We start from the raw sequence: 25391 nt of genomic DNA, 5'->3' as shown, positions 1-25391 counted from the left end.
ACTAGTGCCTCAGTTTGTCTGTCTTTTACTTCTTTGTTCTTCTTTATTTCATAGTTCTTTTTTTTTTTTTACTCCTCTTTTAAGTAATTTCCACCTTGAGAAATCCACTGTTAGCTTTCGGCTACCTTTTGTTAGCCGCTTCGTCTGTTTGCGTCCACTGTCGTCTGTTTTATGTCTCTTTTCAGTTCTTTTCCGTCATTTACTGACTGCATCAGCTTCTTCTTTCTTTCTTTCTTCGCTTTAAACTTCGAGGGAGTGAAATGCGTTCGATCCGGCAGCCGTCACACCTGGATGACTCGGGTCTGCCCTGGTTTATTTAGCCAGAGAGAGCTAATAGATAAAGTGGTGAACATGCGAGCGTTCACTTCATGTGCTAAATGTTGTTTGAAGTTGTGGTTGCCATGGCGATGAAGAGCTGGAAAAGCAGTTCGGAGGATTGGCTAAAATCTATTTAATAATTTCTCCTCATGTTCAACACTTCGACCCAATGAGAGTGAAACTGAGTCTCATTTCGTCTCTTATCCTCACCTAAAATGACCCATGTGAGCGCTGATGATCCGCCACCTCGACCGTTAACACAAATAAAACCTGCTTCCTGTTAAAAGAAAGTGATGCAGAGGACCAAACTGCATCCTCGGTCACACACTTCATATGTCCGACCGTCCTGATCACAAGGTGTTGTTTTCCACCTCCTGTCAACCTGTCCTCTCACCTGTCTCACTAACCAGCACACCTTTCCTTTCCTTCCTCCTTGTTTCCTTCATATTGTTTATTTCCTTCTACAACTTCCCTTCCTGCCTCTTGCCTTGCCTCACCCGTGTTCGACCGCCCTCCACTCCTTCCTCTCTTGCTGTGTTCCTCCTGTTGTCTTCTGGTGAGGACGCTCTCCTGCGTACCTGCTCTCTCCTCTCATTGGTCACACTATCCGACACACCCGTCACTTTAACATCGAGCAGCTGCTGCTGTTCCTCCTCTGGTATTTGACTTTGTCGGCTGTTTTCACGCGAGCGTCGCATGAACGTCGTTTCATCCAGCAGCGACATCGTGTAACGTGAGTGAAACAGGTGAAGATGCAGTGCAAATTTTCCAATCAAACTTTATTGATTCTGTACCGACATCTAGTTTGTTCCATACATACAGTGCGACTCGTAAGATGAATAATAAGGATGTTCAGAAGTTTCATGGTAGCTTATTCATTCACTTTGTTTGTGGCTCATAGTGGAAGCAGACGACACACACTGTTCACGTGTGTGTTTCTGTCCCGGTATGAGTGCGTCGTGTGTGTGCGTGTGTTTTGTGTAGATGTTTGTGCGTTTTGTCCACAGTCCTTCACATAACAAAGCCAGATGCAGCTCGGTTGCTTAGTGTTTGTCACCGAAAAACAGAAAAAAAAACAAGAAAACAGAAAAAAACAAAAGCACAAAAGATGAGTTTCTTTTTCATTCGTCAATTTCTTCCTCTATTTACAGTTAACGGATGATTTTTCTGTCTTTTTCCATGTTAATGTTATGAGTACAGTTCGCAGGCCGTCTTTTCCACTTCCGGAGAGGTCGCTTGTTTTCCGCTCCTGTGCCGTCCTGGGCGGGCGGGGCACGACTCGTCCTCTTCCGTCCGACTGAGGCCGACTTCCTGCCCGCACAGTCGAGACGGGATCACTCACCTTTGACCTTTTCTGAGAGGAAGAGAAACGAGAGTGAAGTGTGTAAAGTCAGCAGACTGTGAAGTGTGTGTGTGTGTGTGTGTGTGTGTGAGGTATTTTAAGGCGGTATAACTAGAAATCAAGGCTGCAGACTTCTTGTCTAGAAAGTCACTCACACAGATTTCCTCTCTGGTGTGGGTGGAGTGCTACCTGCTGACCTGCTGAGCAGATGGATGTGGGAGTGTGTGAGCGTGTGAGCGTGTGTGTGTGTGTGTGTGTGTGTGTGTGTGAGGCTGGGAAATAGAGAGGCGGCTGGACGGCATATGCTTCATCTGTTTCTTCTTGTCTCTTTCCGCTTTGACAAATGAAAAGTTCATTAACGGCAGAATTTAAGCAGATTCAAGCTTTTCTTCCATCATTTTTAAGCGCAGATCCTGATTCTGTACACGTCTGTTTGAAATCTGCCCACGCCAGTTTCTCCAGATGTTTTGGCAGCCTCTGAGCTCTGGAGAATGAGAGCAGACGTCACCTTGAGGACGACATGTTTATATCATGTCAGCGAGAATTTTATCGAAAGACAAAAACAGGCGTCGCTTCTCACTCAGATCAGGTTTCCTCTCACTTCCCTCCCAGCAGCCACAAATGATTCTGCTCTCTCAGATTCATTTGTGAGCTTCAGCCCTGAAGCTGCCTACATGTCGCCTTATCGTCTTGGTTTCTATGGCGGCTTTTGGCTACATGTCTGCGGGTGGATGGACACAGTGTGTGTGTGTGTGTGTTGTGGACCTGTTTGAGGCTGGTCCCAGATGTAGCTGTTGAGGATTTCTCCGAGTATGTAGAAAACACAAATGACCAGGGTCATCACGCTGAAGAAGACGACCCGGGCCAGCGGAGCGATGCGCTCCAGCACCGGGTACACCCACACACCCGTCACCTGGTGCACCCAACACGTCCTGGGGGGGCGGGGACACAGACAGAGGCTTTAGCTTCTAAACAAACTTTAAACTAAATTTAGATAAAATATCAAACACACTCTACTAACCAAGGCTGAAATTAAATAAACTTAGTCTAAGTGAGCTTGCCTGGCCTTTATAAACCAAATACAACACAAACACACTTAAACTAAACCTAATCTAAACAACACTAACCTACACCTCCATTATCCCACATCACTAAATGCACCACCTACTAAACTACCCCCCCCCCCCCCCCGATGTGTGTTTGCTGAGAGCTGGAAGGAGGAAACATTTGGTACCAGAGGATGTATCCCACGCCGAAGCAGCACACGGCAGCCAGACCCCACGACCTGCTGGGGTACCGATGGTGGGTGGTCCGCATCTCGATGATGATGAAAGGAAGAACAGTGGTGTGCTGAGAGAGACGGACAGAGGAGGTGAGGGGCGGGGGGGGGGGGGGGGGGGGGTACATTTGTGTTTGGTGAGCCTGAAACTTCTGGATAAATATGAAAACAGACACAAGTTTATTTATCTGGATTTTGGGTTTACTAGAAGCCACCATTCTGACTGCCCTTCCTGTTCAGTGAAAACCACGTATCTCCAGATGTGCCGATCGTGAACGTGATGAACTGAAGGATGAAGTTTTCCTTCATGTCTTGAGAAAATTCTTGTCCTTCTTCAGCTAAATAAACTGTTTAAAAAGCCTCCTGGATCAGCAGAAAATGCATCATCACAAAGCTGAAAACAGGCAGATACGAGGTTCTCACACACTGCAAACACATGATGATCTTATAGGATATGATGCATCGCTGTAGATTAAACCAGTCAACAGTATATAAATTAGTTCAAATGAGCTCAACCTGAAACATCTACAGCAGGAATATTAATCCACAAACGTCAGATATAACAGAAAAACACTGACAGGAACATTTTACTGCTACATGAACTCTTTTACTTTAAATACTTTTAGCTGGTAATTCTTACATACTTTTACTTCAGTAAGGTTTTGAATACAGGAGTTTTACTTGCAGTAGAGCATTTTACAGTGTGATATTAGTACTGTTCACTGCACAAATCCTTCATATATTTGAAATAAAACTGTCTACAGCCACCACAATAAACATTAAAAGAACAGAAGCTGACTACTGACACCATGTCTGTGCACTTTTTGGATCAATCAACAAAAGGAGCCCAAGATTTTCTTTGAGCACCATCTAGTGGCCAGTCGTAGTACTGCACCTGCAAGCCGTCCAGCTTTCAGCCACAGTGTGAGCTGCCTGCATGAAAAGCTTGTTTACCCTCGAGTTGCATTAACGGTAAATATCTATGTTGCAATATCTGATCTATACATCTGTGGTATTATATCTGACTATGACTGATACATAAACAAAAAATAATTATAGAAAAATGTGACCACTTTGGCCTCAACTTAACCTCAGTGGTTACACACTCTGTTTGTTCTCTTTTAATTATTCATTCATCTCTATATACAGTGTGTGTGTGTGTGTGTTTAGACACCTGTGTAATCTATCTGAACACACAAACATTTAATGGAGGTCATGACATGTGCTGCTATTTTCTGTGAAGCTGTTTCTCACCACCTCACATGAGAGCAGTGTTTAATCGGTGCTGCCGTGACTCACCGTCAGACAGCAGTACACAACCATACACACCTGCGCAGCTCTACCTGCAGTCAGCAGCGTTCTTGTTTCCAATCAAATATCAGAAATTAAATCAATCAATATCCTCAAGCTGTGGTGCTGCTAATGTACGGTATACTCAGCCTGTGTGAGTTACACACTCTGTCCAGCAGGGGGCACTCACACACAAACTGCGTACACACACACACACACACACACACACACACACACACAGAGGTAATTGTCTCAGCAGATTTTAGGCCTCTTACCTCATTTGCACTCTCAGGAGCACAGCTGTAGATCAGAGTGTGTGTGTGTGTGTGTGTGTGTGTGTGTGTGTGTGTGTGTCAGACTGTTCACCATGGGCGAAGTCAGGCTGCTGAGCTCTTTTGTCTCCAGCAGACGAGCCGGTCGGCCTCGTTATGTTACGATGAGAAAAACAACAACTGGGATTCTTCCATTTGTTAATTATTCCCAGACTGACGGTTAGAAATGATGGAGAAGTGTTTGGTTTGGTGCTGCTGGGCTACAGGAGGTGTAAACGCTGCTGCAGTATTAACACACGTCGGGCTACGTGTTGGTTTTATAACATCAATAACATTTAACATGGAGCTGATTCTTTGATGCAGCAAATATCTCCTTCAGAGTCCACTGAGGTCTAGTTTGAAATACAACCAGAGACTTCAGGCCAGAGCCAATTTGTTATGTTAATCATTTAAAACGTTTCGACATTGGATTTGCATGCATGTACTCCTTAAAGCTGGATCTGTGCTCGACACAAGCCGTTAACAGATACTAAAGATCTGATTCACACAATGGTTCTGCATTCGATTTCACCGCTGCAGCTCTGCACACACGCGTCGCTCATGATCAGGTCTTATTGTGGTTTAATTTCACTCCCTGCAGGAACCCTGTCGACGCTCTTTCAGTCACTCTGTTGCCTCTGCAGCCTCGGCGTGGTTACATCTACCTACAGAGGAGGTGCAGCGTTGATATGGCAGCTACTTGCACAATTATAAATCCACCTTAAGAGGTATTGAGGACACAAAAACAAGGCTTGGGATAGCAGGCCAGCAGGTGAGGCACCGCCACGATAAACTGGAGGGAAACCTGGATGTTAGAGGCTGAAAGCATAACCTACTTTGTGGAGCAATCATTCATGTGTAGCTAAAGAATAATAATCAGTGTTTCTCTGCCACTGAACAGGTGTGATAGTTCAGCGAGCACAAATCTGAAGGGAAACACTGAACACTCACGGAGTTTGGCGCCACAGACGCCAAGTTTGAAGACATTCGGTGACAGTTCACAGATGTTCAAGTGGATTTAACAGGAAAATCAAACGTGTGCGTACTCGATACAGCAGAGCGCTTTGTGTAACGCACAGTGCTTTACTGTGCTGCCTTTGGCCAATCAGCTTCTCAGGCTTCCCTCAGAGATTTCAAAAGGTCAGACTAAAGATGCCAAGTCTGTGCAAACTAACAAGAGGAACAACGGGACAGAATAGCTCTGTCTCTCCTGGGGTCTTAAATTCTAGGTTTCCCTCCCATCATTATACTGCACGCACACACACACACACACACACACACACACACACACACACATGCAGACTCGCAGACACACACACACACACACACACACACACACACAGACTCGTAGACACACACACACATGTCCTGACGCTGCACTTTTACCCAGTGTGCCTCAGTGGAATTCCAGTCTCTTGGTCGTGTTTAAGTTTAGTCTCAGTTGAGAGGACTTGCCACTCGTAAATAATACTCCCTTTATCCTCGCTGTCCCTCTTTCTCTCTATTTTTGTTTCTAGGTCTCTCTCTCTTTGTTGTCCTCTCTCTCTCTCTGTGTCTGTCTGCCCCCCCGAGGTTTGCGGTTTCGCTCCAGCAGCCAGCTTTCTGCCTCGGTGGAAAATCCCCCCTCTTCGGCAAACAGCGGTGGTTCGATCCTGCGGTCCGGGGCTAAAAACGGGACAAACCACTTCACGCAGAGATACGCAGCTGGGGGGGCGGGCGGGGTCACGTGGTTGAGGGCAGGTCCGCGGGGTCAAACATCTTTCATAGTCGGCCGACAACTGAAACTGTTGCATCGGAAATTAGATGCAGAGGATGCGACCTGAACGTCGAGGGCTGAGCACCAAAAACACCCCCCGGGAAATCTGACAGTACGAGCTGTGGAGCTGCCCCTGAGCAAGGCATTAGAGTTGAACCGTATAACAGGAAATCAGGCCTGTAAACTCAGCCGGGGCAGTTTGAGAACACGGATGAACAAAGCAACACTGTTTGATGTGATTTACATTTTTCAGTCCTGTCTGTCGTCATAGAAACGAAATGACTGATCAAAAAGATTAATCCATGATTGAAAGTGAGCACAACTTGGTCAAAATCTTAGTCCCTTTTTGAGTTAAATTCCCCTTAAATTCACCCTTAACTTCATTTAAATTTAAACCAACACTTTTCCAGCTGTGTGTCTGCGTCTGGTGCTGAGCGACACTCAAGCCCAGGACGCCTTATTTTCATAGCTGCACCATAACATGAAATGGGAATATTCTATGAAGTCACACTTGGTATCTTTGGAAACGTTTGTATCCTCAGAAGAATTTGGAATAACCTTCTGCGGGTTTGGAATAAAGCTCATAGCATGAGCTCGTGAAGACGACTCCACCGGCGGGTTCCTCAGAGTTGAACGGGTCAGAGTGCAGCAGCTGATGCAGAGCTCGTTGCTCCGTCCAGAGTCCCTGAGCTGATAAAGCTTTTTTTTTTTAACTGAACTCCACTCGAACCCTGAAAATCAAATGAAAAGTCTCCTGTTGACATTTTTCTCAACACTTTTCTAACTTAAGGAGCTTATTGTGTCACAGGAGGACAATCCTGCTCCGCTTCCTATCGAAGAACACACTCGGTGAAGCTGTGCGTGGATCTGCAGCGACACGAAGCCTTTTAATGTCAGCGTTTAGCAAAGAGAGACAATATTAACGCGCGATTAAAGCTTTACAATCCTGCACTTGTGTCTTTGAGCTCACTGCAGAGACATCAGTATATTTGTGTCTCCGTGAAACACCTGATGCACCAGAGAGCAGCAGCGAGCTTATTTCTAGTCGTAAAATCATTTTAAGTGAACAGATCTGAGGGATTTTTCCAAAAATGTTACGTTAAGTGTTCGTGTATAAAAATGGCAGCCAATGAACGCTATCACACTGAGCGATTCTCAACAATGATCAGTCCTGAGCTTAAAAAAAAAACAGCTTCATCTTCAAAGCCGCAGCAGAAACTCTGAATGTCCACTGTGACCTCATTTGTTTACACTGAATACATTAACCTGCAGTGCGACAATGACATCATCCGAAAGCTACACTGACGTTATATTAAAAAGCATCATGGAGAACCTTCGGTATCTGTTTACTATTGGCTGTTTGGAAGATGAATAATAATTATTCTGCTGCTTCAAAGCGCATGAGTCACAAAACGCCTGAAAGATAAAAATAACAGAAGCTGCCACACTGACACATCACATGAATCGCACGCATGCACGCACGCACACATGCACGCACGCACGCACACACACACACGCATGCGTGCATGCACGCACACGCACACGCACACACACACACACACACACAGTTCTGGATTACATTCACAGGCACTGGTCCTGACTGAGGGCTGAATCAGGTTATAGTCCAGGTTCTGTTTTGATTGGAGTTGTTCTCTTAGTAACCGACACTGAGCAGACGGGGAACCCACCCTGACACACAGTATTTAAAGGAGAGAGCAACAGCAGACTTGTTTTTCCTTTGGTTTAAGTCGAAGCACCAACAATGAGCCCAACGTTTAGACATAATAAATCCAGCTGTGTTAAAGTCTGACGGCTCGCGCTGTTGAGCTAATGCTAACTTTGATTGTCTACGGTTGTTTTGTGTTTGCTTTATTAATCACTGTGTTGTTCTGTCTGTGGGGACCCAACATTGACTTTTCACTGGTGATAACTGTTTTTTCCATGAAGGACAATGTCTCTAACTTCACTGCTGGTTTATACCAGTTTGGTCCAATTCAAGGTTGCCCAAACTGGGGCCTGCGGGCCACAGTCGGCCCGTCATAGGATTTGATTTGGCCCGCCACACATTTCACACAATTCAAATAATATAAAAACATATTATATAAATTGCTGTTTATTCATTTATCTTTGTGACGTAAATACTATTCAAATATGTAGAATTCTTGATTATCGATTATTTTTCAAAATCTGAGCACAGCAGGAGGACACTTTGTGCAGGAATCAGTCAGTTAAGGGAGTTTAGGACCCCAGGACCATTTAGCATCTTAACATTACAAGATAAAACAATACAGTACGATACAATAGGCCTTTGTTTCTGGCCTGTCGCCCACCTTTAAACTTCTAACCCCTGAATCTTGTTTCTGATATGTTTTTCTGATTTGTGATCACGCTGATTGAATTTATCCACCAGCATCAACAGGAAGTGTCTTTAACTCTCTGCAGAGCTACAGTAGCTGTCCATCTCCACGCAAATCATTTCTAATATTAACCATAAACCCAAATAACAAGTTCTTCACTTCAATATCATAGAAAATAATAAATCCAGAACTAATCTGAGAAGTCTGTTCCACCACCATTTGCTCACTTTCAATGACTTTATTGGCGTGAATGTGGAACAGATTTACACTCCATCCTCTTCCCTCCGTTGCTCTACATCACTCGACCCCTCCCTCCTCCAATGGGAATGGCAACACGGTTGCCGTGGCAGCCAGTGTAGACAAACAACAGCGATACCATGGAATACCGCAAAATATTTACAACAAGACAGGACTCACACACACAGGTTTCACAAAGGCACACACACATACAGACGTTCTCACGTTTTCTGTCTCTCTCTCTCACACACACACACACACACACACACACACACACACACACACACACACACACACGTGTGCGCGCACACACCCACATACACACACACACACACACACACACGCCCGTTGGTGGTGTTCTGGTTGTTTTGGTCCTTGGTGATGCCGCCATAGCAACCACTCAGCTATTACATCATCTTTTGGAGTACAGGAACACACACACACACACACACACACACACACACACACACACACACACACTGTCACAGGAGTTAGTTATGGGAACGATCAGTTTTTAAACACTCCTCCTCGTCTCACACGGCTCTGCGGACGCCGCTCTGACAGACGGAAGCATCATGAGGAGGTTTTGCATATTACAGACAAAGTGCTGGAACATTTTCTGGTTATCGCTCAGCTGATTTACACACACACACAGCTGACGGTGTTATCAGTCAGTCGGCGTGTGCTGCGTGTTAGTCGCTGTCTAAACATTAGATTAAACCCACTTCCTCCTGATGGTAAATCAAAGCCAACGACCCGCAGCTGACTACATTCAAATCCAGAGGTTCACCAGCAGCAGCTTTGACCACCGATAAGATTCACCAAGTACTTCAAGATCCTCTGATAGAAGAATAAATTTTACATGCCCTGCCACATAGTATTCTCACATCAATCAATCAATTTAGTATCAAATATCCCTCAGCAGGATCCCCAGAAACATGATCCAGCTCCCTCTGGGGGTCCTGGGGTCATCACAGGTCAGAGGGGGAGATACAAAATGCATGTAACAGGTAAGAATATGTAGATATATTTTATGTGCATGGGTAAAAATAAAAGCATAATACTAAGAAACCAATGTAATTTTATCAATGACTTTTTTCTAATTACAATTAGAGTAAATTTCAAAGTAAAAGCAGATACAGACAGAGTGTAGAGCTCCTGTAATATCATCTGAATGGATTGTTAATAACTTGTAGACGCTCTGCATTCAAACGACTGCTGACTCTCAGGCGGGAGACACCGTCCTGACATCCACCACTCAGAATTACATGTCAGAGGTGGACGTGAGCATTTTTTCACGGCGTAAAGCGCTTGTCGTGCATTATTGGGTCGAGTCGCATCTGGAATCCATTCAGAAATAATTGCTGGTAATGAGTCAGTCCCTGTACTGTCAAGCAGGTATGGTTTTGCGAAACTGGGCTAGTGCAGGACTCTGATATAATCCCTCCGCTGCCTCGGCCCTGGGGTCTTGAGTTTTTAAATACATTTATAGCTAATGGATTTTTTTCCACATGCTACCTGAATCTTTGCTTGGACGTTCATGTGAAAGACATTTTTAATCTCAGTGAGGCAGTTTCTTGGCTAAATTGATCATCATTGCATTTGCAGTTGAATTCCTTCTGTCACCTCATTGGTTGCAACTCACACTGAACAGTAAATCCAATTGCTGCGGTCACTAAGAAAACATCTGTGCAACAGGCAGGTGGGTGCAGCACCGGCAGCAACGCAGCATTGAACTGTACTGTCATGCTGGAAAGTGAACTAAACCTGAAGCTGCATCTAATTATAATCATCTATTAACTGGTAACTCCAACAGAAGCAACGTCTCTGTTAAAATCAGTGAATTAAACAATGATATCAGCAAAGAACATTTGACTCACCATGCCGTGGTTGAGCCACTGAGGGATGAAGTTGTCCAGTAGTCTGGGATAGACCAGGTCTCTGTCGTACAGGTAGAGAGTCCAGAACGTGAACACCACAAACTAGAGAGAGGCAGAGAAAACACGGTTAGCAAACAGGATTGCTGTGTAGGATTGTTTTCTACTCGGCGACTGACAGTAAACGATACTGTGTTCTGATGCTTTCTACATTCAATGTTCAGAGAAGCCAGGTGACAAGGAGGCTAACACATCAGTCCTGGCCTGGCAGGTAAAAACTCATGAGCAGGTGAGACTGTGGTGTTACAGCAGCTCTCAGGACTGATGGTGTAAGACAATAACTGACGTCCACCCACACCGGAGCTTCTACTTGAGGATAGCTACACTTGATAAAATATCATGCTAGCATGCTAAAATGCTACATTTTAAAAATATTAGCATGCTAAATGTTGCATGCATAAAGTTAGAATGTTAACATGCTAATATTTAGCGTGCAACGTGTACATCGTGTTAGCATGTTATCCTGCTTATACGCTTGTATTGTGGTGTTAGATGCTAGCATGCTAATGTTACCAGAGGTAAAGCTGAGCTGGAGTAAAGTCAAAATATACCTGATTAGGTAACAGCATGGCCTCTCCTCTGACACCACCTTCTGAGGCCAACTACTGGTGAAGATCTACACTGTCCCTCCATCTTGCATCCATCTAATAATGTCATTTTTGAGTGGCTAAAGGGCATCATAGCCTCACTAGCATGGCTACAGATGTTAACTCTTGTTATTTCTCTTTGTACATACACGGGACAGCTGGCATCCCGAACATCCAGAACATCCCAATGGCAGACCCGGCTGTTGTCACCTTTCATCCCACATGTCATGAATGCACCGTAAGCTAACAAACCCTCGGTCTAATGTATCTCCAGCAGACTGTTTGGCCTCGGGCCAGACCATGTTCTGCAGGACGGGGGTGGAATTACCTGACCGTCATCTGGGTTCCAGTTAGAGGCATCTGAACCAACCCCCCCACCATTGTACCCTGACCGACAAGTTCTCTGCTTTCAACGGGCTGGTGGAGACGACACGCACACACATGCACACACGTTGTCCGTGTGCGTCACTTACCCACGCCACCTTGCACAAAAAGAGATGCCCATATCGACATACATGCACATACACATGTAATATATGCTGCTGCACACTCATGCATGTCCACAACACATATAACCGGAGCTCCATACACATACGCAGGCACACACACACACAGACACACACACTCTTTCCATATCAGCTAGGCTAGGTTTCCAGACATTAGCTGCGGTGATAATCATGTCTATTGTACTGTGTGTAAACTGAACTCTGTGCCCAACTCACACACACACGGCACCATGCCAGCTGACTGCTTCTATAGGTGTGTGTGTGTGTGTGTGTGTGTTTGTGTCAGAGAGCCTGGATGTGTGGCAGTTACCTCACGGGCACTCTGGGTAGAAGCACAAACATGTGTGTGTGCATGTGTGTGGAAACCTAGGATGTGCTTGTGGTCAGACAGCAGTACAAGTGGCTCAGTGCGGCAGCTACAGGGCACCTTGCCAACTGAAATCTTGAATAAAAGTGTGTGTGTGTGTGTGTGTGTTTGTGTGGGACAGAGAGAGGCAGTACCATGTGAGCAGAGCCTGCCAGCGTTGTGAGAACAGCCCGAGGATCAGACAGAGGTCACCGTCTGACTGTCTGAAGCTACAGAGGACGACACTGTTTGTTGTGTTTATTCACAGCCAGATTTAACTGATGCTCCGCTGATAAGAGCTGCTGACGGTCCACTGATCACCGTGCTGACATGTCACGCCTTCACATACAACTAGCTGTGTTCATCATTGACTATTTGTTTGCTTTGCTTTGGGTGACGTCAAGATATTTAAACAGAGAAAAGCACCTCATACTTGCAAAGTCTGAATGAGGAGCTGTTGTGGCAGCTTTTGTTTAGATTTCAAAACTGAAGGTCAAAGTTCATCCTCAACCTCGAAGCAGTTACAGCTGATATATGCCAGGTTTTTGTGATGCAAAAAAATGACACCAAGATAAAAAATTTCACAACTTTTTCCACCTTTAATGTGACCTACAACCTGTACAACGCAACTGAAAAACAAACTGAAACCTTTCAGGGAGGTGCGGTAAAAATAAACAACTGAGATAATGAGGTTGCACAAGTGTGCACACCCGCTTATAACTGGGGATGTGACTGTGTTCAGATTTAATCAATTACATTCAAACTTGTGTTAAATTGGAGTCAGCACACACCTGTCACCATTTAAAGTGCCTCTGATTGACCACAAACAAAGTTCAGATGTTCTTGTAGGCTTTTCCTGACACTTTTGTGGCCCATCTTCCAGCACAAACCATCATCCACAGAGAGCTTCCGAAGCATCAGAGGGAGCTCATTGTTCACAGATATCAGTCAGGTGAAGGGTACAAAAGAATTTCCAAGGAATTAAATATACCATGAACACAGTGAAGACAGTCATCCTCAAGTGGAGAAAATTTGGCAGAACAGCGGCATTACCAAGAACAGGACGTCCGTCCAAAATTGATGATGAGACGAGAAGAAAACTGGTCAGGGAGGCTGCGAAGAGGCCGACAGCGACACTGAGGGAGCTGCAGGAATTTCTGGCAAGTGCTGGCTGTGTAGTACATGTGACAACAACCTCCCGTCTTCTTCATATGTCTGGGCTCTGGGGCGGGGTGGCAAGACGGAAGCCTGATCTTACCAAGAGAAACATCCAAGCCCGGCTTCATTTCGCAAAAACACATTTGAAATCTCCCAAACGCATGTGGGAAAATGCTGTGATCTTGTCCTGTGCGCACTTCTATCTATCTATCTTCAATCTAATCAGTTAGTTTTCATTAATCGTGAGATGAACTTGTGATGAGTGTGTGCACCTCAACTATGTGGGAGACACGCGTGCACGCCATTAACTTTAATATTTACACATAATTGCTGATAGAAAATATGTTCAAAGGACACTTCAGTAATTCACAGTCCTGTATTCTGCTGCTGCTCCGCCGGCGCGAGCTGACGCTGTCAGAGCGAGCTGACGCTGTCAGAGCGAGCCTCGCGTAATAAAAAAGTGATGATGTGATGCATTTGTGCATTAGAGTATGCGCAATCCTACAAGACCAGGAGCATGCATGTGCTTTTTAATTATAGGGCTTTGTGTTAAGTTTTACTGACGCACAGCACGCACACACATCTTGCGGGACGTCCGAGAACTTACGAGAAGTTCGGCTGGTTCGCAAAACACTGTTCAATGGAAACACCTGCAATTCGCATTCGAACTTTGCCGAAATTTCAGAAATATTGCTTTTATTTAGCGACCAACTGTAATGGAAACGCAGCTAGTGTTGGCACAGAACCTTCGGGCTTCTGTTAGAAAGATGAAGACGAAGAGGAACTTCATCTTTCAGCACGACAATGACCCAAAGCACACGTCCAAATCAACAAAAGGATGGCTTCATCAGAATAAGACTGAGGTTTTGGAATGGCCCAGCCAGAGTCCAGACCTGAATCCGATCGAACATCTGTGGGGTGATCTGAAGAAGGCTGTGCACAGGTGATGCCCTCGCAATCTGTCAGATTTGGAGCGGTTTTGCGAAGAAGAGTGGGCAAATATGGCCACATCAAGATGTGCTGTAATAAAAGCCAACAGTGCTGCAAGGGGTGTGTAGACTTTTTACATCCACTGTAACTTAAAGCTCCATTCGCTGATGAAGACCATGTGATATGACTGAAAGCTCCAGAACAGGCTCCACCTTTCAGTGAGATTGTTTTCTCAACTGCTTAATTTTCCACTTCCTATTTGATTCATGAACTCGCCGCTTCCCTCGTTGATTATGGATAATTATTCATTGTTTTTATTCGTTTTTGAGAGGTTGAACAGACCTCAAACCACAACGCTGTTCCGCTCACACAAAGACTTTCATGTTTTACAACTCGCCCACTCCATCAAATCTCCCGGCTGAGTTCAGAGAGTTCATGCCTCGTATTGGAGGAGCATTTTTGAATTTTTAATACCGGCGGCACCACCCCTCATCGCTTATATACTCGCTAAGCGATGAGATACTTGCTTCACCGATCTTTAGGTGCTTAACAAGGTGTTTTCTATTTCCTCACTTACAACTATGGTTCTAGGCCAGAGCTGATTTAGCTTAGCCTCAAAGTTTGTCAGTCTGTGAGTGTGGACATCAAGCTTGGACAACAGACAATAAACATACAGTCACTGTGATGTCCAAACCTGACCAAAAACAAGTGGGATTTTCACTGGTTAGGTGTAAATGCTTCACAGTTGACACTTGTGACATCCACATGCTGATTTCACAAATGTTTTTTGAGGAAAAGCCTCCTGAGTCGACGTTTTGGCCTCACTTCAGAGGGACCAAGGGAGAGCGAGGGAAAAGGGAGAGCAAGGGAGAGCTGATTATACTGCAAATGCATAAGTCAAACCTTTGATTGCTGCAAGCCAGGCTGATCCGTCCTCAGGCTATTGTGTGTTTGTGTGTGTGTGTGTGTGTGTGTGTGTGTGTGTGTGTGTGTGTGTGTGGTTGCATGCATCCATCCCCTCACCGCTCCGACAGGGAAGGCCAGCACAGCCATCATCCAGTCCCTCAAGCCAATCAGCTTCCTCAGCTGTCGCTCCTGCTCCCTGCTGTCGCCTCCCTTGGTCAGGAGACTGGACACATCGATCAGGACACACACTCCGAAAAACACCGCCTGGATCACCTGCAGAGAGAGACGGGGGGAGCTCAGTAAGCACATCTTACACAGTTTCACCTGACAAACACAGGCAGAGGAGGGGGAGACGCACAGAGCTTAGATGGTAAATTTTTCAGAGGAAGAAAGAGAGGAGCAAAAGAGGAAGAGTTCGGAGAGGAGGAGACATGAAAGCTGCGCTGCAATCAAAGCAATCGTCGCAGTTTGTGGTGCACGCACTTTTCCTTAACCTGCCTCGCCTTCGTCTCCTTCAGTCAGTAGTTTCAAACATTACCCCAAAGCCATTTCAACACCCTCAGCAGAGGAGCGGGCAGGAAACGGCGGCTTCCATCTGAGACGAGCATGTCAGAACACACGCAGGAAACATGACCGCCAGAGTGTTTGTGTGGTCTGTGTCTATTCACCACCAACAGCCAAACTGTGCACACGTTAGCTGCCGCTAGCTGGCAATGTGCTAAGCGTGCCTGCGCTGCGACTTACCAGGAACTCCTCCGGTTTTCGGATGTTTTGCTCCTTTGTTATTGTTAACATGGCGTCATGGGATAAGTGCAAGTTCTCTAATTCTCTGTCAAGTTGAGACATTTTCTTCTTGTCCTTCACAGTGAATTTATTTGCACTGCATTGACTTAAAGTCACGCTGCTTACTCACATTTGCTTTGCAGTTAAACCTGTTTTTATTTTCATCCTTGTTCTATTCTATTTTTACCTAGATTTTAATATATTATTCTGAGGTTTTATGCATTTTCTTTATTTTTATTTTCATCCTTATTAACATTATCAAATGAGTTTTATTCCCCATCCCTTTTTAAATTTTTTTTTTTCATTCTGACTTTTCTATGTAAATCGTGATTTATTTCTTGGAAAACAATATGAGCTACAATTCCTGCTGTACGAATTAAGTTTATTATTATTGCTAATAATAATTTAATTATATTTTAGGAGTAATAGTATTTCAGGAGAGTTTGATGATTATCATGATAACACCGTTTGCTGCGATATTTCTGGTCAGAGTAACTGTAGCACGGAAATCTGACACCAGCACACTCATAACCAACGTTTAACACACTTCACAGGTAGATTTCTCACCTCTTTCATCACAGTGTCAACAGTGGACCTCAGTGCAGAAATCCTATGAAAACAAAATCATGTGCTGTCTTTCAAACAGAGCAAAGCAATTTCCATTTTACTGCCAGTCACCCAGCAACAGTGCTCTCAAACTTAAGCTACTTGAGGGCCAAATATATCCTGTACTTGACTTCCAATATTGAAAACTCAACCTCACCAGCTCCATTTAAAAGGAAGCACATACTGCAGCTGTAGCTGATTTAACAACGTCCATATTTGAATAAAACAGAAAGGAATTCATAAAATCCATGAAACCATAAAAAAGCTACACAAACAGTAAAGGGGAGCAAATTCTTACATTTAAGAAGCTTGTTTTTGCTTGAAAAATGACCTAAACGATTAATCAATTGTCAAAATAGTTGGAATTTAATTTTATTTCAGTCGACTGATGGTTGCAGCTCTACAGTAACATATATACAGTATGATTTCAAACACTGACATTCAGAAGGAGCTGTTTGACGTTACCAGCTCTGTATTTTTACCGCCTTCGCTGTGTCATGAAACACTCCCATCAATAAGTTCACAGTGATGGATGTGACCCTCTGGACCACAGAAAGATGGAGAAAATGGATGCAGCCATCTCGCCGCCTCTCCTCTGATCTCCCATTGTGTGTATCACATGTCACTGGCTGCATGTGGGGACAGCTGGTTTTGAAGACATTTTAGCTTTAAAGCTATCTGATGCTAATTCTCCTTCAGTTTATGTGTGCATGCACATCATCCTTTTGTCTAAAAATAGTACCTTACTTGATGTGTGTGTGTTGTTTGCTAACCTCTGTGCATGCTTGTGTGTGTCTATTAACTGAAATGTGTGTCAGTCCAATACCCTGCATAAATTAGCTTGGCTGCTACATAAATAATGGGTTTCTATGAGAACTCAGCTAGCGGTGAAGCTCAACGCGCACACACAAAGTGCCTGCATTTGTGAAGCTTGTAGTCATCATGTCTGCGTTTAAGTGACAGTGTAGCGCTCGTTTGACGGGCTTCATGTTGCACATGTTCATACAGTAACATGAACTGACACACACACACACACACACACACACACACACACACACACACACACACACACAGAGACTATGATTAAGAGCCAGATGTAGTGGTGTGTTGTTTCCTGGCTGCTGGTGTGTACAGGTCATTAACAACACTGTTAACCAGGAGGAGAGGTCTAATGTGGAAAATATGACACAGCTATTTCTCACTCATACACACACACACACACACACACACACACACACACACACACACACACACGCACACACACACACACACACACACACACAATTAACTACGTATAATGTTTATCATCCTTTTAAGCCTAATAACACTATTACAGGATGAAGACGATGCACTGCTAACACGGGGCAAACATCGCTGGTGACGCTCCCGCTAAAGTCACCATGCTATGTTTGTGAATGAATGGCTGATAGAATTAGTCTCTGACAGAACTGCCTGTTTGTGAATGTGTGCCTGCATTGTTTGGGATGACTGGGAGCTGTGTGTTTGTGTCCTCTTCCAATTCTACTGGTCATTATAGCATTAAAAGTCCTTCATTTCATTTCAGGCCAGAGTCCATAACAGTGGTTATGAAGCGTAATGTGTTCCGACCCTCAGCTGTTTCATACAGAAGCTTTGACAAGTAGAATAAAAAGCACTGATAAAACAAAAAGTCAACATAGTAATCTGGATAAGTGCTTGCAAATTAGCTTGACCTTGACGTGAGCGATGCACATTATATTTGTTGCATTTCTTTTTCATATTTAATAAAATGTATCTATATTGTCCTTGTTAAATAAACTACTTATACATTTTAGTAAAATATAAATCAAACCCTCAAAACAAGACCTGTAACTTTCCAAATATAAATCAGCTGGAAGGAAACTTGCTATTAGGCCCAGTAACAAACCAAGAATCTGCAGCCTATCAGGACCAGCAACCTGAAATTAGTTTAAAGAGATGCTGAGGAAACATAAATTTAAGAGTTTCTGGAATATTTCGTGCCATTAGTCAGAAACAGTCTGAAGTGAATCCTTTATTTCATCAAAACAAAACTGAATGATATCTGATCAAATCAAATATATCTTAGTTACGTTTCCCTTTTATTCTCAGTGTGTGGCTGCATCCCCAACGTTCATTTATTTCACTTCTTTTTATTGTAGTGGCCCTCGCTGTACTTGCCTTCCCAAGTTGTTCGAAAAGGGAACCGCACAATAGGAGGAGGAATAAGTTTTGCTTTTTGAAATGCTAGAAGTTATATATATATATATTATCTGATTAATAATGGCTTAATCAAAGCAATAATTGACAGATTATCAAAACACTTGTAGTTGCAGTCCTAAGTATTTTGTGTTATGTGTGTCATATTTTATCCATAATACTGGGAAGCTTTTACAGTGGGTAGAGCACGCGCAGCGCGCTCCCGCGCAGGGGGCACCGCTTATGACACCGATGCGTTCTGCACCGCAACACCTGTTCCGGTTCCGCATACAGAGCGAGCTCAGCAGTCAACCACGTTGGGGGGTTTCCAAAGCGACTCCAGACACAATTTAGTGTAAAAAATTATTGAAATGTTACGACTTCCGTTCCCGTTAACGACGAATTAAAGACCGGAACAAGCAGCTGAGGGAGGCGGAAACGCCGAACAATCGCTGTTGAATCTGATCGCAACACGAAGCACCGACTCTGCAGCTCATTCAGCTAGCTTAGCGGCTGTTTGGGCTGAAATGGAGATAAAACGTTAAGTCCTACCAGGTCGATGAAGGTCAGGAACTTCCAGCTGCCTCCATAGGTCTGGTGTGCCGGCATGTCTAAAGCTTTGTAGTGGCAGAGGATGGAGAAATAAGACAGCAGGATGGCGACCCGGAGAACCTGCGAGGGGATCAGCGCCATGATGCTCGCTCTCTGTCGTTGTTCACTCGTGTCCCTTTGTGTCTCTGCACCTGCTCCTACCTTTTCCCTGTTTGTCTTTAATCCTATTTTTACCTGTCTTCACCTCCCTCCCTGTGTCTGCGCCTCTCCTGCTCCCCACTGTCGGAATACTGCTTCCGTGTTATGATGACGATGCAGGGGGGGGAGGGGGGAGGCTCAGATCGCTCATCTGCATGTTTTATTCAATGCAACTTGTCATATAGATGTTTTATAATTATGCCAGGTGTTAAATTTAGCTCAGTTCATTCAGTTTAATTATTCGTTTTTTTATTTTAATTTCTGGCCTCACACGTGTTAGACGATGTAAATGATGTAAGTGTGATTTCATGCTTATAATAAACAAATAAACGTTATGTGTCTTGTGCACAACGTAACACTGAGTCAGACTGAAATGAAATGAAATAAAATTGACAATTTTTGAATAGACGCTGGCAACAACAGCAGAATTAAATAAGAATAGTTAGATAAATAAACAACAAACAGTGTAGAAACGGTGGATCCCCAAACTGTTAAGTAATAAATATTTGTTATGAACTGATCACATTATTAGATAGACTAAAAGATACGTGTGCATTTTACAAATAAATTATTACATTCAGTAAATTATCAAAACTCAACTCAATTTTATTTAATTATAAACATTTTTATTTTTATTTTCCAAAATGACACATTTGATGATGTCACATGATGTCATGACTGTGTTGCTGTCGCTGCACCTTTCAGACAGTAACATGCAGACGGTACATTTTAGTACGAACGTTAACAGAACAGTTGTAACAGCAGTCATTAAACATGGCTTGTTAGTACTTATGCATGTTATTTAAATAAGTGTGTCAGCTGTTTTAGCTGTAAATGGGGTAATTGGTGTTAATGGTTGCTGAATAGTAAATGATCGTTCATGTTTCTTTCTCATTTTTATTTTCCTAGTTTTGTCTTTTTGATGCTGGACTGATTTTGAATGTTTGCCATGTACTGGGCTGACAACACTGAATGAAGCAAAGCTCGGCTCATTACCACAGAATGAGTGAAAATTCATCATGTCTGTGTTTTAGCCATGCGGGGGAAAGCCAGCGGTATGTCGATAAAGCAGCCGCTGAAATAAAAATTAACTGATCTGAAGTGAAGGAGAGAAAGAGAGGATGATGATGAAAAAAAAAAAAAGATCCCCAGCAGGCGAGGAAAGAGGTGATGCTGTTGCCACGGCGACGCTGAACCGCTACTCAGGAAAGACTGCAGTGCTGGTTTATGGATGGATGGACACAGATCTAAATTACACAAGCCTGTTGTGAATGTTAACATGACAAACCGTGTACTCAGCCTTCATGTACTTGCCACAGAAATAATTTTTTCATCACACTATCCACTGCAGGAATCAGCCTGTGACTGTGAAGTACAGCATACAGGGGAGATCGTATACTTGCAATATTATTGCTTCTGTTGCACAGTTTGTTTAAAAGGAAGGATTAATTTATTTAAAGCGGTTATAATCAATATTTTCACCTTTGTCACCTTTGTATCAAATAACAATGTGAGGATGTGAAAGGGGTTGCCAGTAGTGATGATCCAGCAGTTAATTATCACCTGGATCTCCCCTCAGCTTGACAGAGCTTTATATCCAGCTTCAGCTCATTGTTCATCTGTGCGGCTGACAACTTTACTATTTTGGTTCACATTGTGTCTGTACAGGATGCATTCAGGCACAGTCTCGAGTGTAGGCCACCCACGTTTCAGCAGCCCTCAGGGCGGCTCAATACATAATGACTGTAGTTGCTGGTGTAAAATAGAAGAAAACAGACATGACGGTGTGTTTACACAAAGTGTTTCAGCCACATTTTTCTGTCCCACGTTTGAATACAGCAGCCCACACAGGCCTGAAGCTAACATGCTGCTGTAGCCTCCCATGTATACATGGTGTGAGGTGTAAAAATATGCATCGGGTTGAGTTTGTGTGCATATAGCACAACTGAAACACGCCTTTTGTAAACAGACTGATTAAAAATAGATAGCACGTGAGATGGAAATGCGCCGTGTAGACACGCCATCATTCCAGCCACTCATACTGTACATACTGTAGCAGCTTTTTCATCCGCAGCAGGCAGCTGTTTTCAGCAGGAAAGCTCTGAAACCCGTCTGTGTGCGACCTGCTCAGCACCACACAGCAGCCAGACACAGCTGGAGACTAGCTGGTGAACACAGTGGAGCATTTAGCCGCTAAAGTGCCAGACGTTTCCTTCAGGAGTCGGTGGAGACCAAAAACAGAGCAAAAAGAAAGTTTTTCTGCTCAACAGTCTCAAAATTATGATAGGCGCTGGCACATCAACTACTGCACAAGTAACCAAAGCCAAGGCTAACTGTTATGACATTTATACTTAATTAGCAGTTATCACAAACATTTATGTCAATCAGCAACATATTTGCGTGGGTAGCACATTTTAGTTTTTTCCCAAATTCTTCCACTTTGGAGGAATGAACAAACTCGGTGTGAGTGGAAAGTCATTTATATATGGAAGTGGCGCTAGTCCTTTCCCTTTCGCTGCTCTGTCTGTCTTTTACTGATCGATATCTGCACCAGCAGCTTTGCACAAAGAGCAGCCGCTGCAGCAGCCAGTTCCTGTTCACAGGCGCAGGAAGAGGAAAGGGTTTTCAGTCAGTCTGGAACGTCTTAATTCAGAAGAGTACTTCAGCGATTTAGTTTTGCACCTCCATTCAGTTGGGGAAGCCACAAGAGACATATCAAAATCAGTACATGGATGATCAGACCTTAGTCTAGAAAAATTGTCAAGATCGCCACTTTACACAGATTCCACAATGCAACTAAACTGTGTACTTTATAAGATATTTAATGCCTGAGAAATGTTTAGTCTCAAAGTCAACTCAGAGGAGTGCCCCTTTAAAATATCAAGTCATTTATTCACCTCTGCCATTTCGACCGAGTGTCCATTAGCAGAAGGGGAAACTCTTACCTGGTTATAGTGATGATCCAGATGTGGGACTTAAACCTGTCATCAGTGTGTTAAGCCACAGCAGTAAAGCTTGTGGAGACAGAGAGAGTCATTAAATCAAATACACTTCAAATGCACGCAATTGCTAACTGAAATGTACATTCCCACATTTAACTGGGAAATATCCAACAAAACTGACGAGGATATTCAATAGTCCATTGAGCGGCTCTGCTGCACAGGCTTCAGGGATTGGAGGCCTTGCCAAAGGGCACCTCCCTTGCTGAGCAGAAACAGTGACTTGTTCAGACCAGGGATTCAAACCAGTAACCTTGTTGTTGTGGGAGAAAGATCTTAATGCTGCTTGTTTGGGGTTTGGAAGAGTTTTGTGGAAAATGCCAGAATGATTGGATGGAATATTTTCCCTCATAGATCCATGAGAATCCTGGAGAAGCTGGAGTGTGTGTGTGTGTGTGTGTGTGTGTGTGTGTGTGTGTGTGTGTGTGTGTGTGTGTGAGAGAGAGAGAGAGAGAGAGAGAGAGAGGGTATGTGTGAAAAGTTTCCCATTGTGGAAATAAGCCACTCTGTACCAGCCAGTACATCAGTTTCCCACTTCACACACACACACACACACACACACACACACACACACTATGCCAGCTCTGTGGGGTCTCTGAAGAGTTGGCAGCAACATGTTTCCTCTTTCCCTCTTCCTCCTCCTCCTCCTCGTCTTCCTCCTACATTCTCCAAAATGTTCCATTGTGGAAACTTTTCTAGCTGGTCGAGAGACAGAATGAGAGAGTGAGACAGAGTTATAGCATGTTATAAATTGTTGCCTCTATTGATTTAGGGAAACAGGACATTATCTCAGAGTCAAATGAGCATCAGTGAAGTGAGTTAAAGCCACGAGATCAGACAAGCTGGAGGGCATCGAATCAGTGAGTAACGTATTTTCCACCTGGTTGTTCACACCTTCACTCAGCAGAATTAAAATCAGGACAGCACCGAGTTTAAGCAGAACATTTTTATCTGCCTGCTTCACCAGCTCCTGAATCACCAAACACATCGTAGATCATTTCAGCAGCTCACAGAATAAATTCCATTAAAATGCATTGAGGAGAAAAACAAAACGCTTTTCAGTCTGATAATCATAATCAATGCTTTACCATTAGGCTGACATCAAATTTATTGTAGCTGCGTTTTGCATCAACTTTTACAAAATTCCATTTACTTTTACATTATGTGGGTTTAAACAGAGCTCGTCTGCGGAAAACCTGCCAGAGGATTAAAAGACGCTCGCTCAAACCACCCAAAAAAAACACATTTCAAACCCAACAATTTGTGCTGAAAAATACTGCTTTTGACAAATTCAGCAGCAGCTTATCTTTACAGAAATTCATTTTCATAATTTATTTTGTAATAAAGTAGCTCCTAACTACTGTTCACAGTGAAGTGGGTTATCCAAAGTTACCCGGACACATTTGTGGAAAGACACTGCTGATGAGTTTTAATGCTTTTAGCACAGCACCACAGATTAAATTCTGTTTATTCTTTTTAAATTGGGATGTAGGCAGAAATGCTATAGATAAATGTCTCTAAATCTGCCCAAATAAAACCAAAAACAGTGTGAGAGAATATATTTTGTTTATGCTGATTTTGGTGAACTATAGCCCTGAAAGCATTTACAGGATAGATTTGAAAAAAGTCATGACAATTATGATCATCTCCATTCAAATTACACTGTCCCTCCTGTAGCCACAGTATGGCAATTTATGACAGTATGAGAAGTAATACTGAAGCTACTGTGAAAAGGAAAATAGGTCAACATGCAAAGATGAGATTAAATGTCATTTTTTACATTCTTCACATAAATTTCAATCATTTTTAAGAATAATTACCTAAAATCTTTGCAAATGAAACAACAGATTTAATAATGAACCCTGGTTATTCGCGTCAGTACTGGTACTGACCAGTAAGGGGTGCTGTTGAGCCCAAAACAGCTGGTAGGGTGACGAGGCTGCCAGTCATTGTGTGTGTGTGTGTGTGTGTGTGTGTGTGTGTGTGTGTGTGTGTGTGTGTGTGTGTGTGCGTGCGTGCGTGTGTGTGTGTGTTCTCTTTCATCCATCGATCTATCTCTGTAAAGTCACACACCCTCTGATGATCCTCCTGAAACTGTTATCTCTCAGGTAGTTTGACCTTTACCCTCTGAGCTTTTACATAAGATTTGGGCCACACCTCAATACACACTGATGATTGCAATGTGTGTGTGTATGCATGTGTGTGCGTGTGTGCGTGCGTGTGTGTGTGTGTGTGTGCGTGCGTGCATGTATGTGCATGTAAAAGAGTGTGTGCCAGGTACACACAGCTTGCTCACTGCTGTCAATCTGTGAGAAACTAGGTGTGGTAGCGAGGGGAGCGGCCTTGCTGTGTGTGTGTGTGTGTGTGTGTGTGTGTGTGTTTCTCTTACAGTGTATGAGTAAGCATTAGTAATCAGTCAGCTGTCACAGAAGTGCTTTGTCTTGCAGAGCGTTACAGTTCGACTCCAGGACAAGAGCCTGAGGCGACTTGCTGTTTGTGTGTGTGTGTGTGTGTGTGTGTGTGTGCGTGCGTGTCCACCTCTCTGATGTAATGGATTATTCAGAACTTCCCGTAGCTACTCAGCAGGTTCCTCGTTCATGGTTGTTTTTCTTTAAACTGTGCGGTGAATGCAATCACTGAATAGGGAGGATTTAGAGTTCCAGGCTGGGACTTCACTATATTAAAGTGCGACACATGACTCACTTCCTGGGATTGTGGCCACACTCGTTACTTTAGCCGATGCTCTGTCGGATGAGAGGATTGGCATCAAAATCATCTCTGTGTCACAGACTGCTCT

The 25391-nt window shown here is 43.7% G+C and overlaps 1 protein-coding gene across 2 annotated transcripts; it reads right to left on the bottom strand.

The window, feature by feature from the left end:
- Positions 1–1067: 1067 nt before the first annotated feature.
- Positions 1068–19687, bottom strand: aig1 (androgen-induced 1 (H. sapiens)). 2 transcript variants are annotated; one of them, XM_041958693.1, is made up of 6 exons: positions 19398–19687; positions 15378–15533; positions 10771–10872; positions 2895–3010; positions 2426–2592; positions 1077–1672 (listed from the first exon to the last, which is right to left on the bottom strand). In XM_041958693.1, the coding sequence occupies exons 1-6, from the start codon at positions 19536–19538 to the stop codon at positions 1653–1655; spliced, it is 702 nt and encodes a 233-aa protein (XP_041814627.1). In that variant the 5' UTR covers positions 19539–19687; the 3' UTR covers positions 1077–1652. The 2 variants fall into 2 exon arrangements, with proteins under 2 accessions (XP_041814625.1, XP_041814627.1); XM_041958691.1 differs by having other exon boundaries at positions 1068–2592.
- Between the last annotated feature and the right edge of the window lie 5704 nt (positions 19688–25391).

Source organism: Chelmon rostratus, chromosome 18, assembly GCF_017976325.1.
Source record: "Chelmon rostratus isolate fCheRos1 chromosome 18, fCheRos1.pri, whole genome shotgun sequence".
Classification (NCBI taxonomy): Eukaryota; Metazoa; Chordata; class Actinopteri; order Chaetodontiformes; family Chaetodontidae; genus Chelmon; species Chelmon rostratus.
Note: the sequence above shows the minus strand (reverse complement) of the source record. Positions and strands in the feature narration are given on the sequence as shown.

What these genes read in the sequence shown, in the direction of transcription:
- aig1 (XM_041958691.1), bottom strand. Translation starts at nt 19,538, where the DNA reads ATGGCGCTGATCCCCTCGCAGGTTCTCCGGGTCGCCATCCTGCTGTCT. An exon ending in AGTGGCTCAACCACGGCATG is followed by an intron (nt 3,011 to 10,770) that starts GTGAGTCAAATG and finishes CGTCTCTCTCAG; the next exon opens with CACACCACTGTTCTTCCTTT. An exon ending in GGCGTGGGATACATCCTCTG is followed by an intron (nt 2,593 to 2,894) that starts GTACCAAATGTT and finishes CCGCCCCCCCAG; the next exon opens with GACGTGTTGGGTGCACCAGG.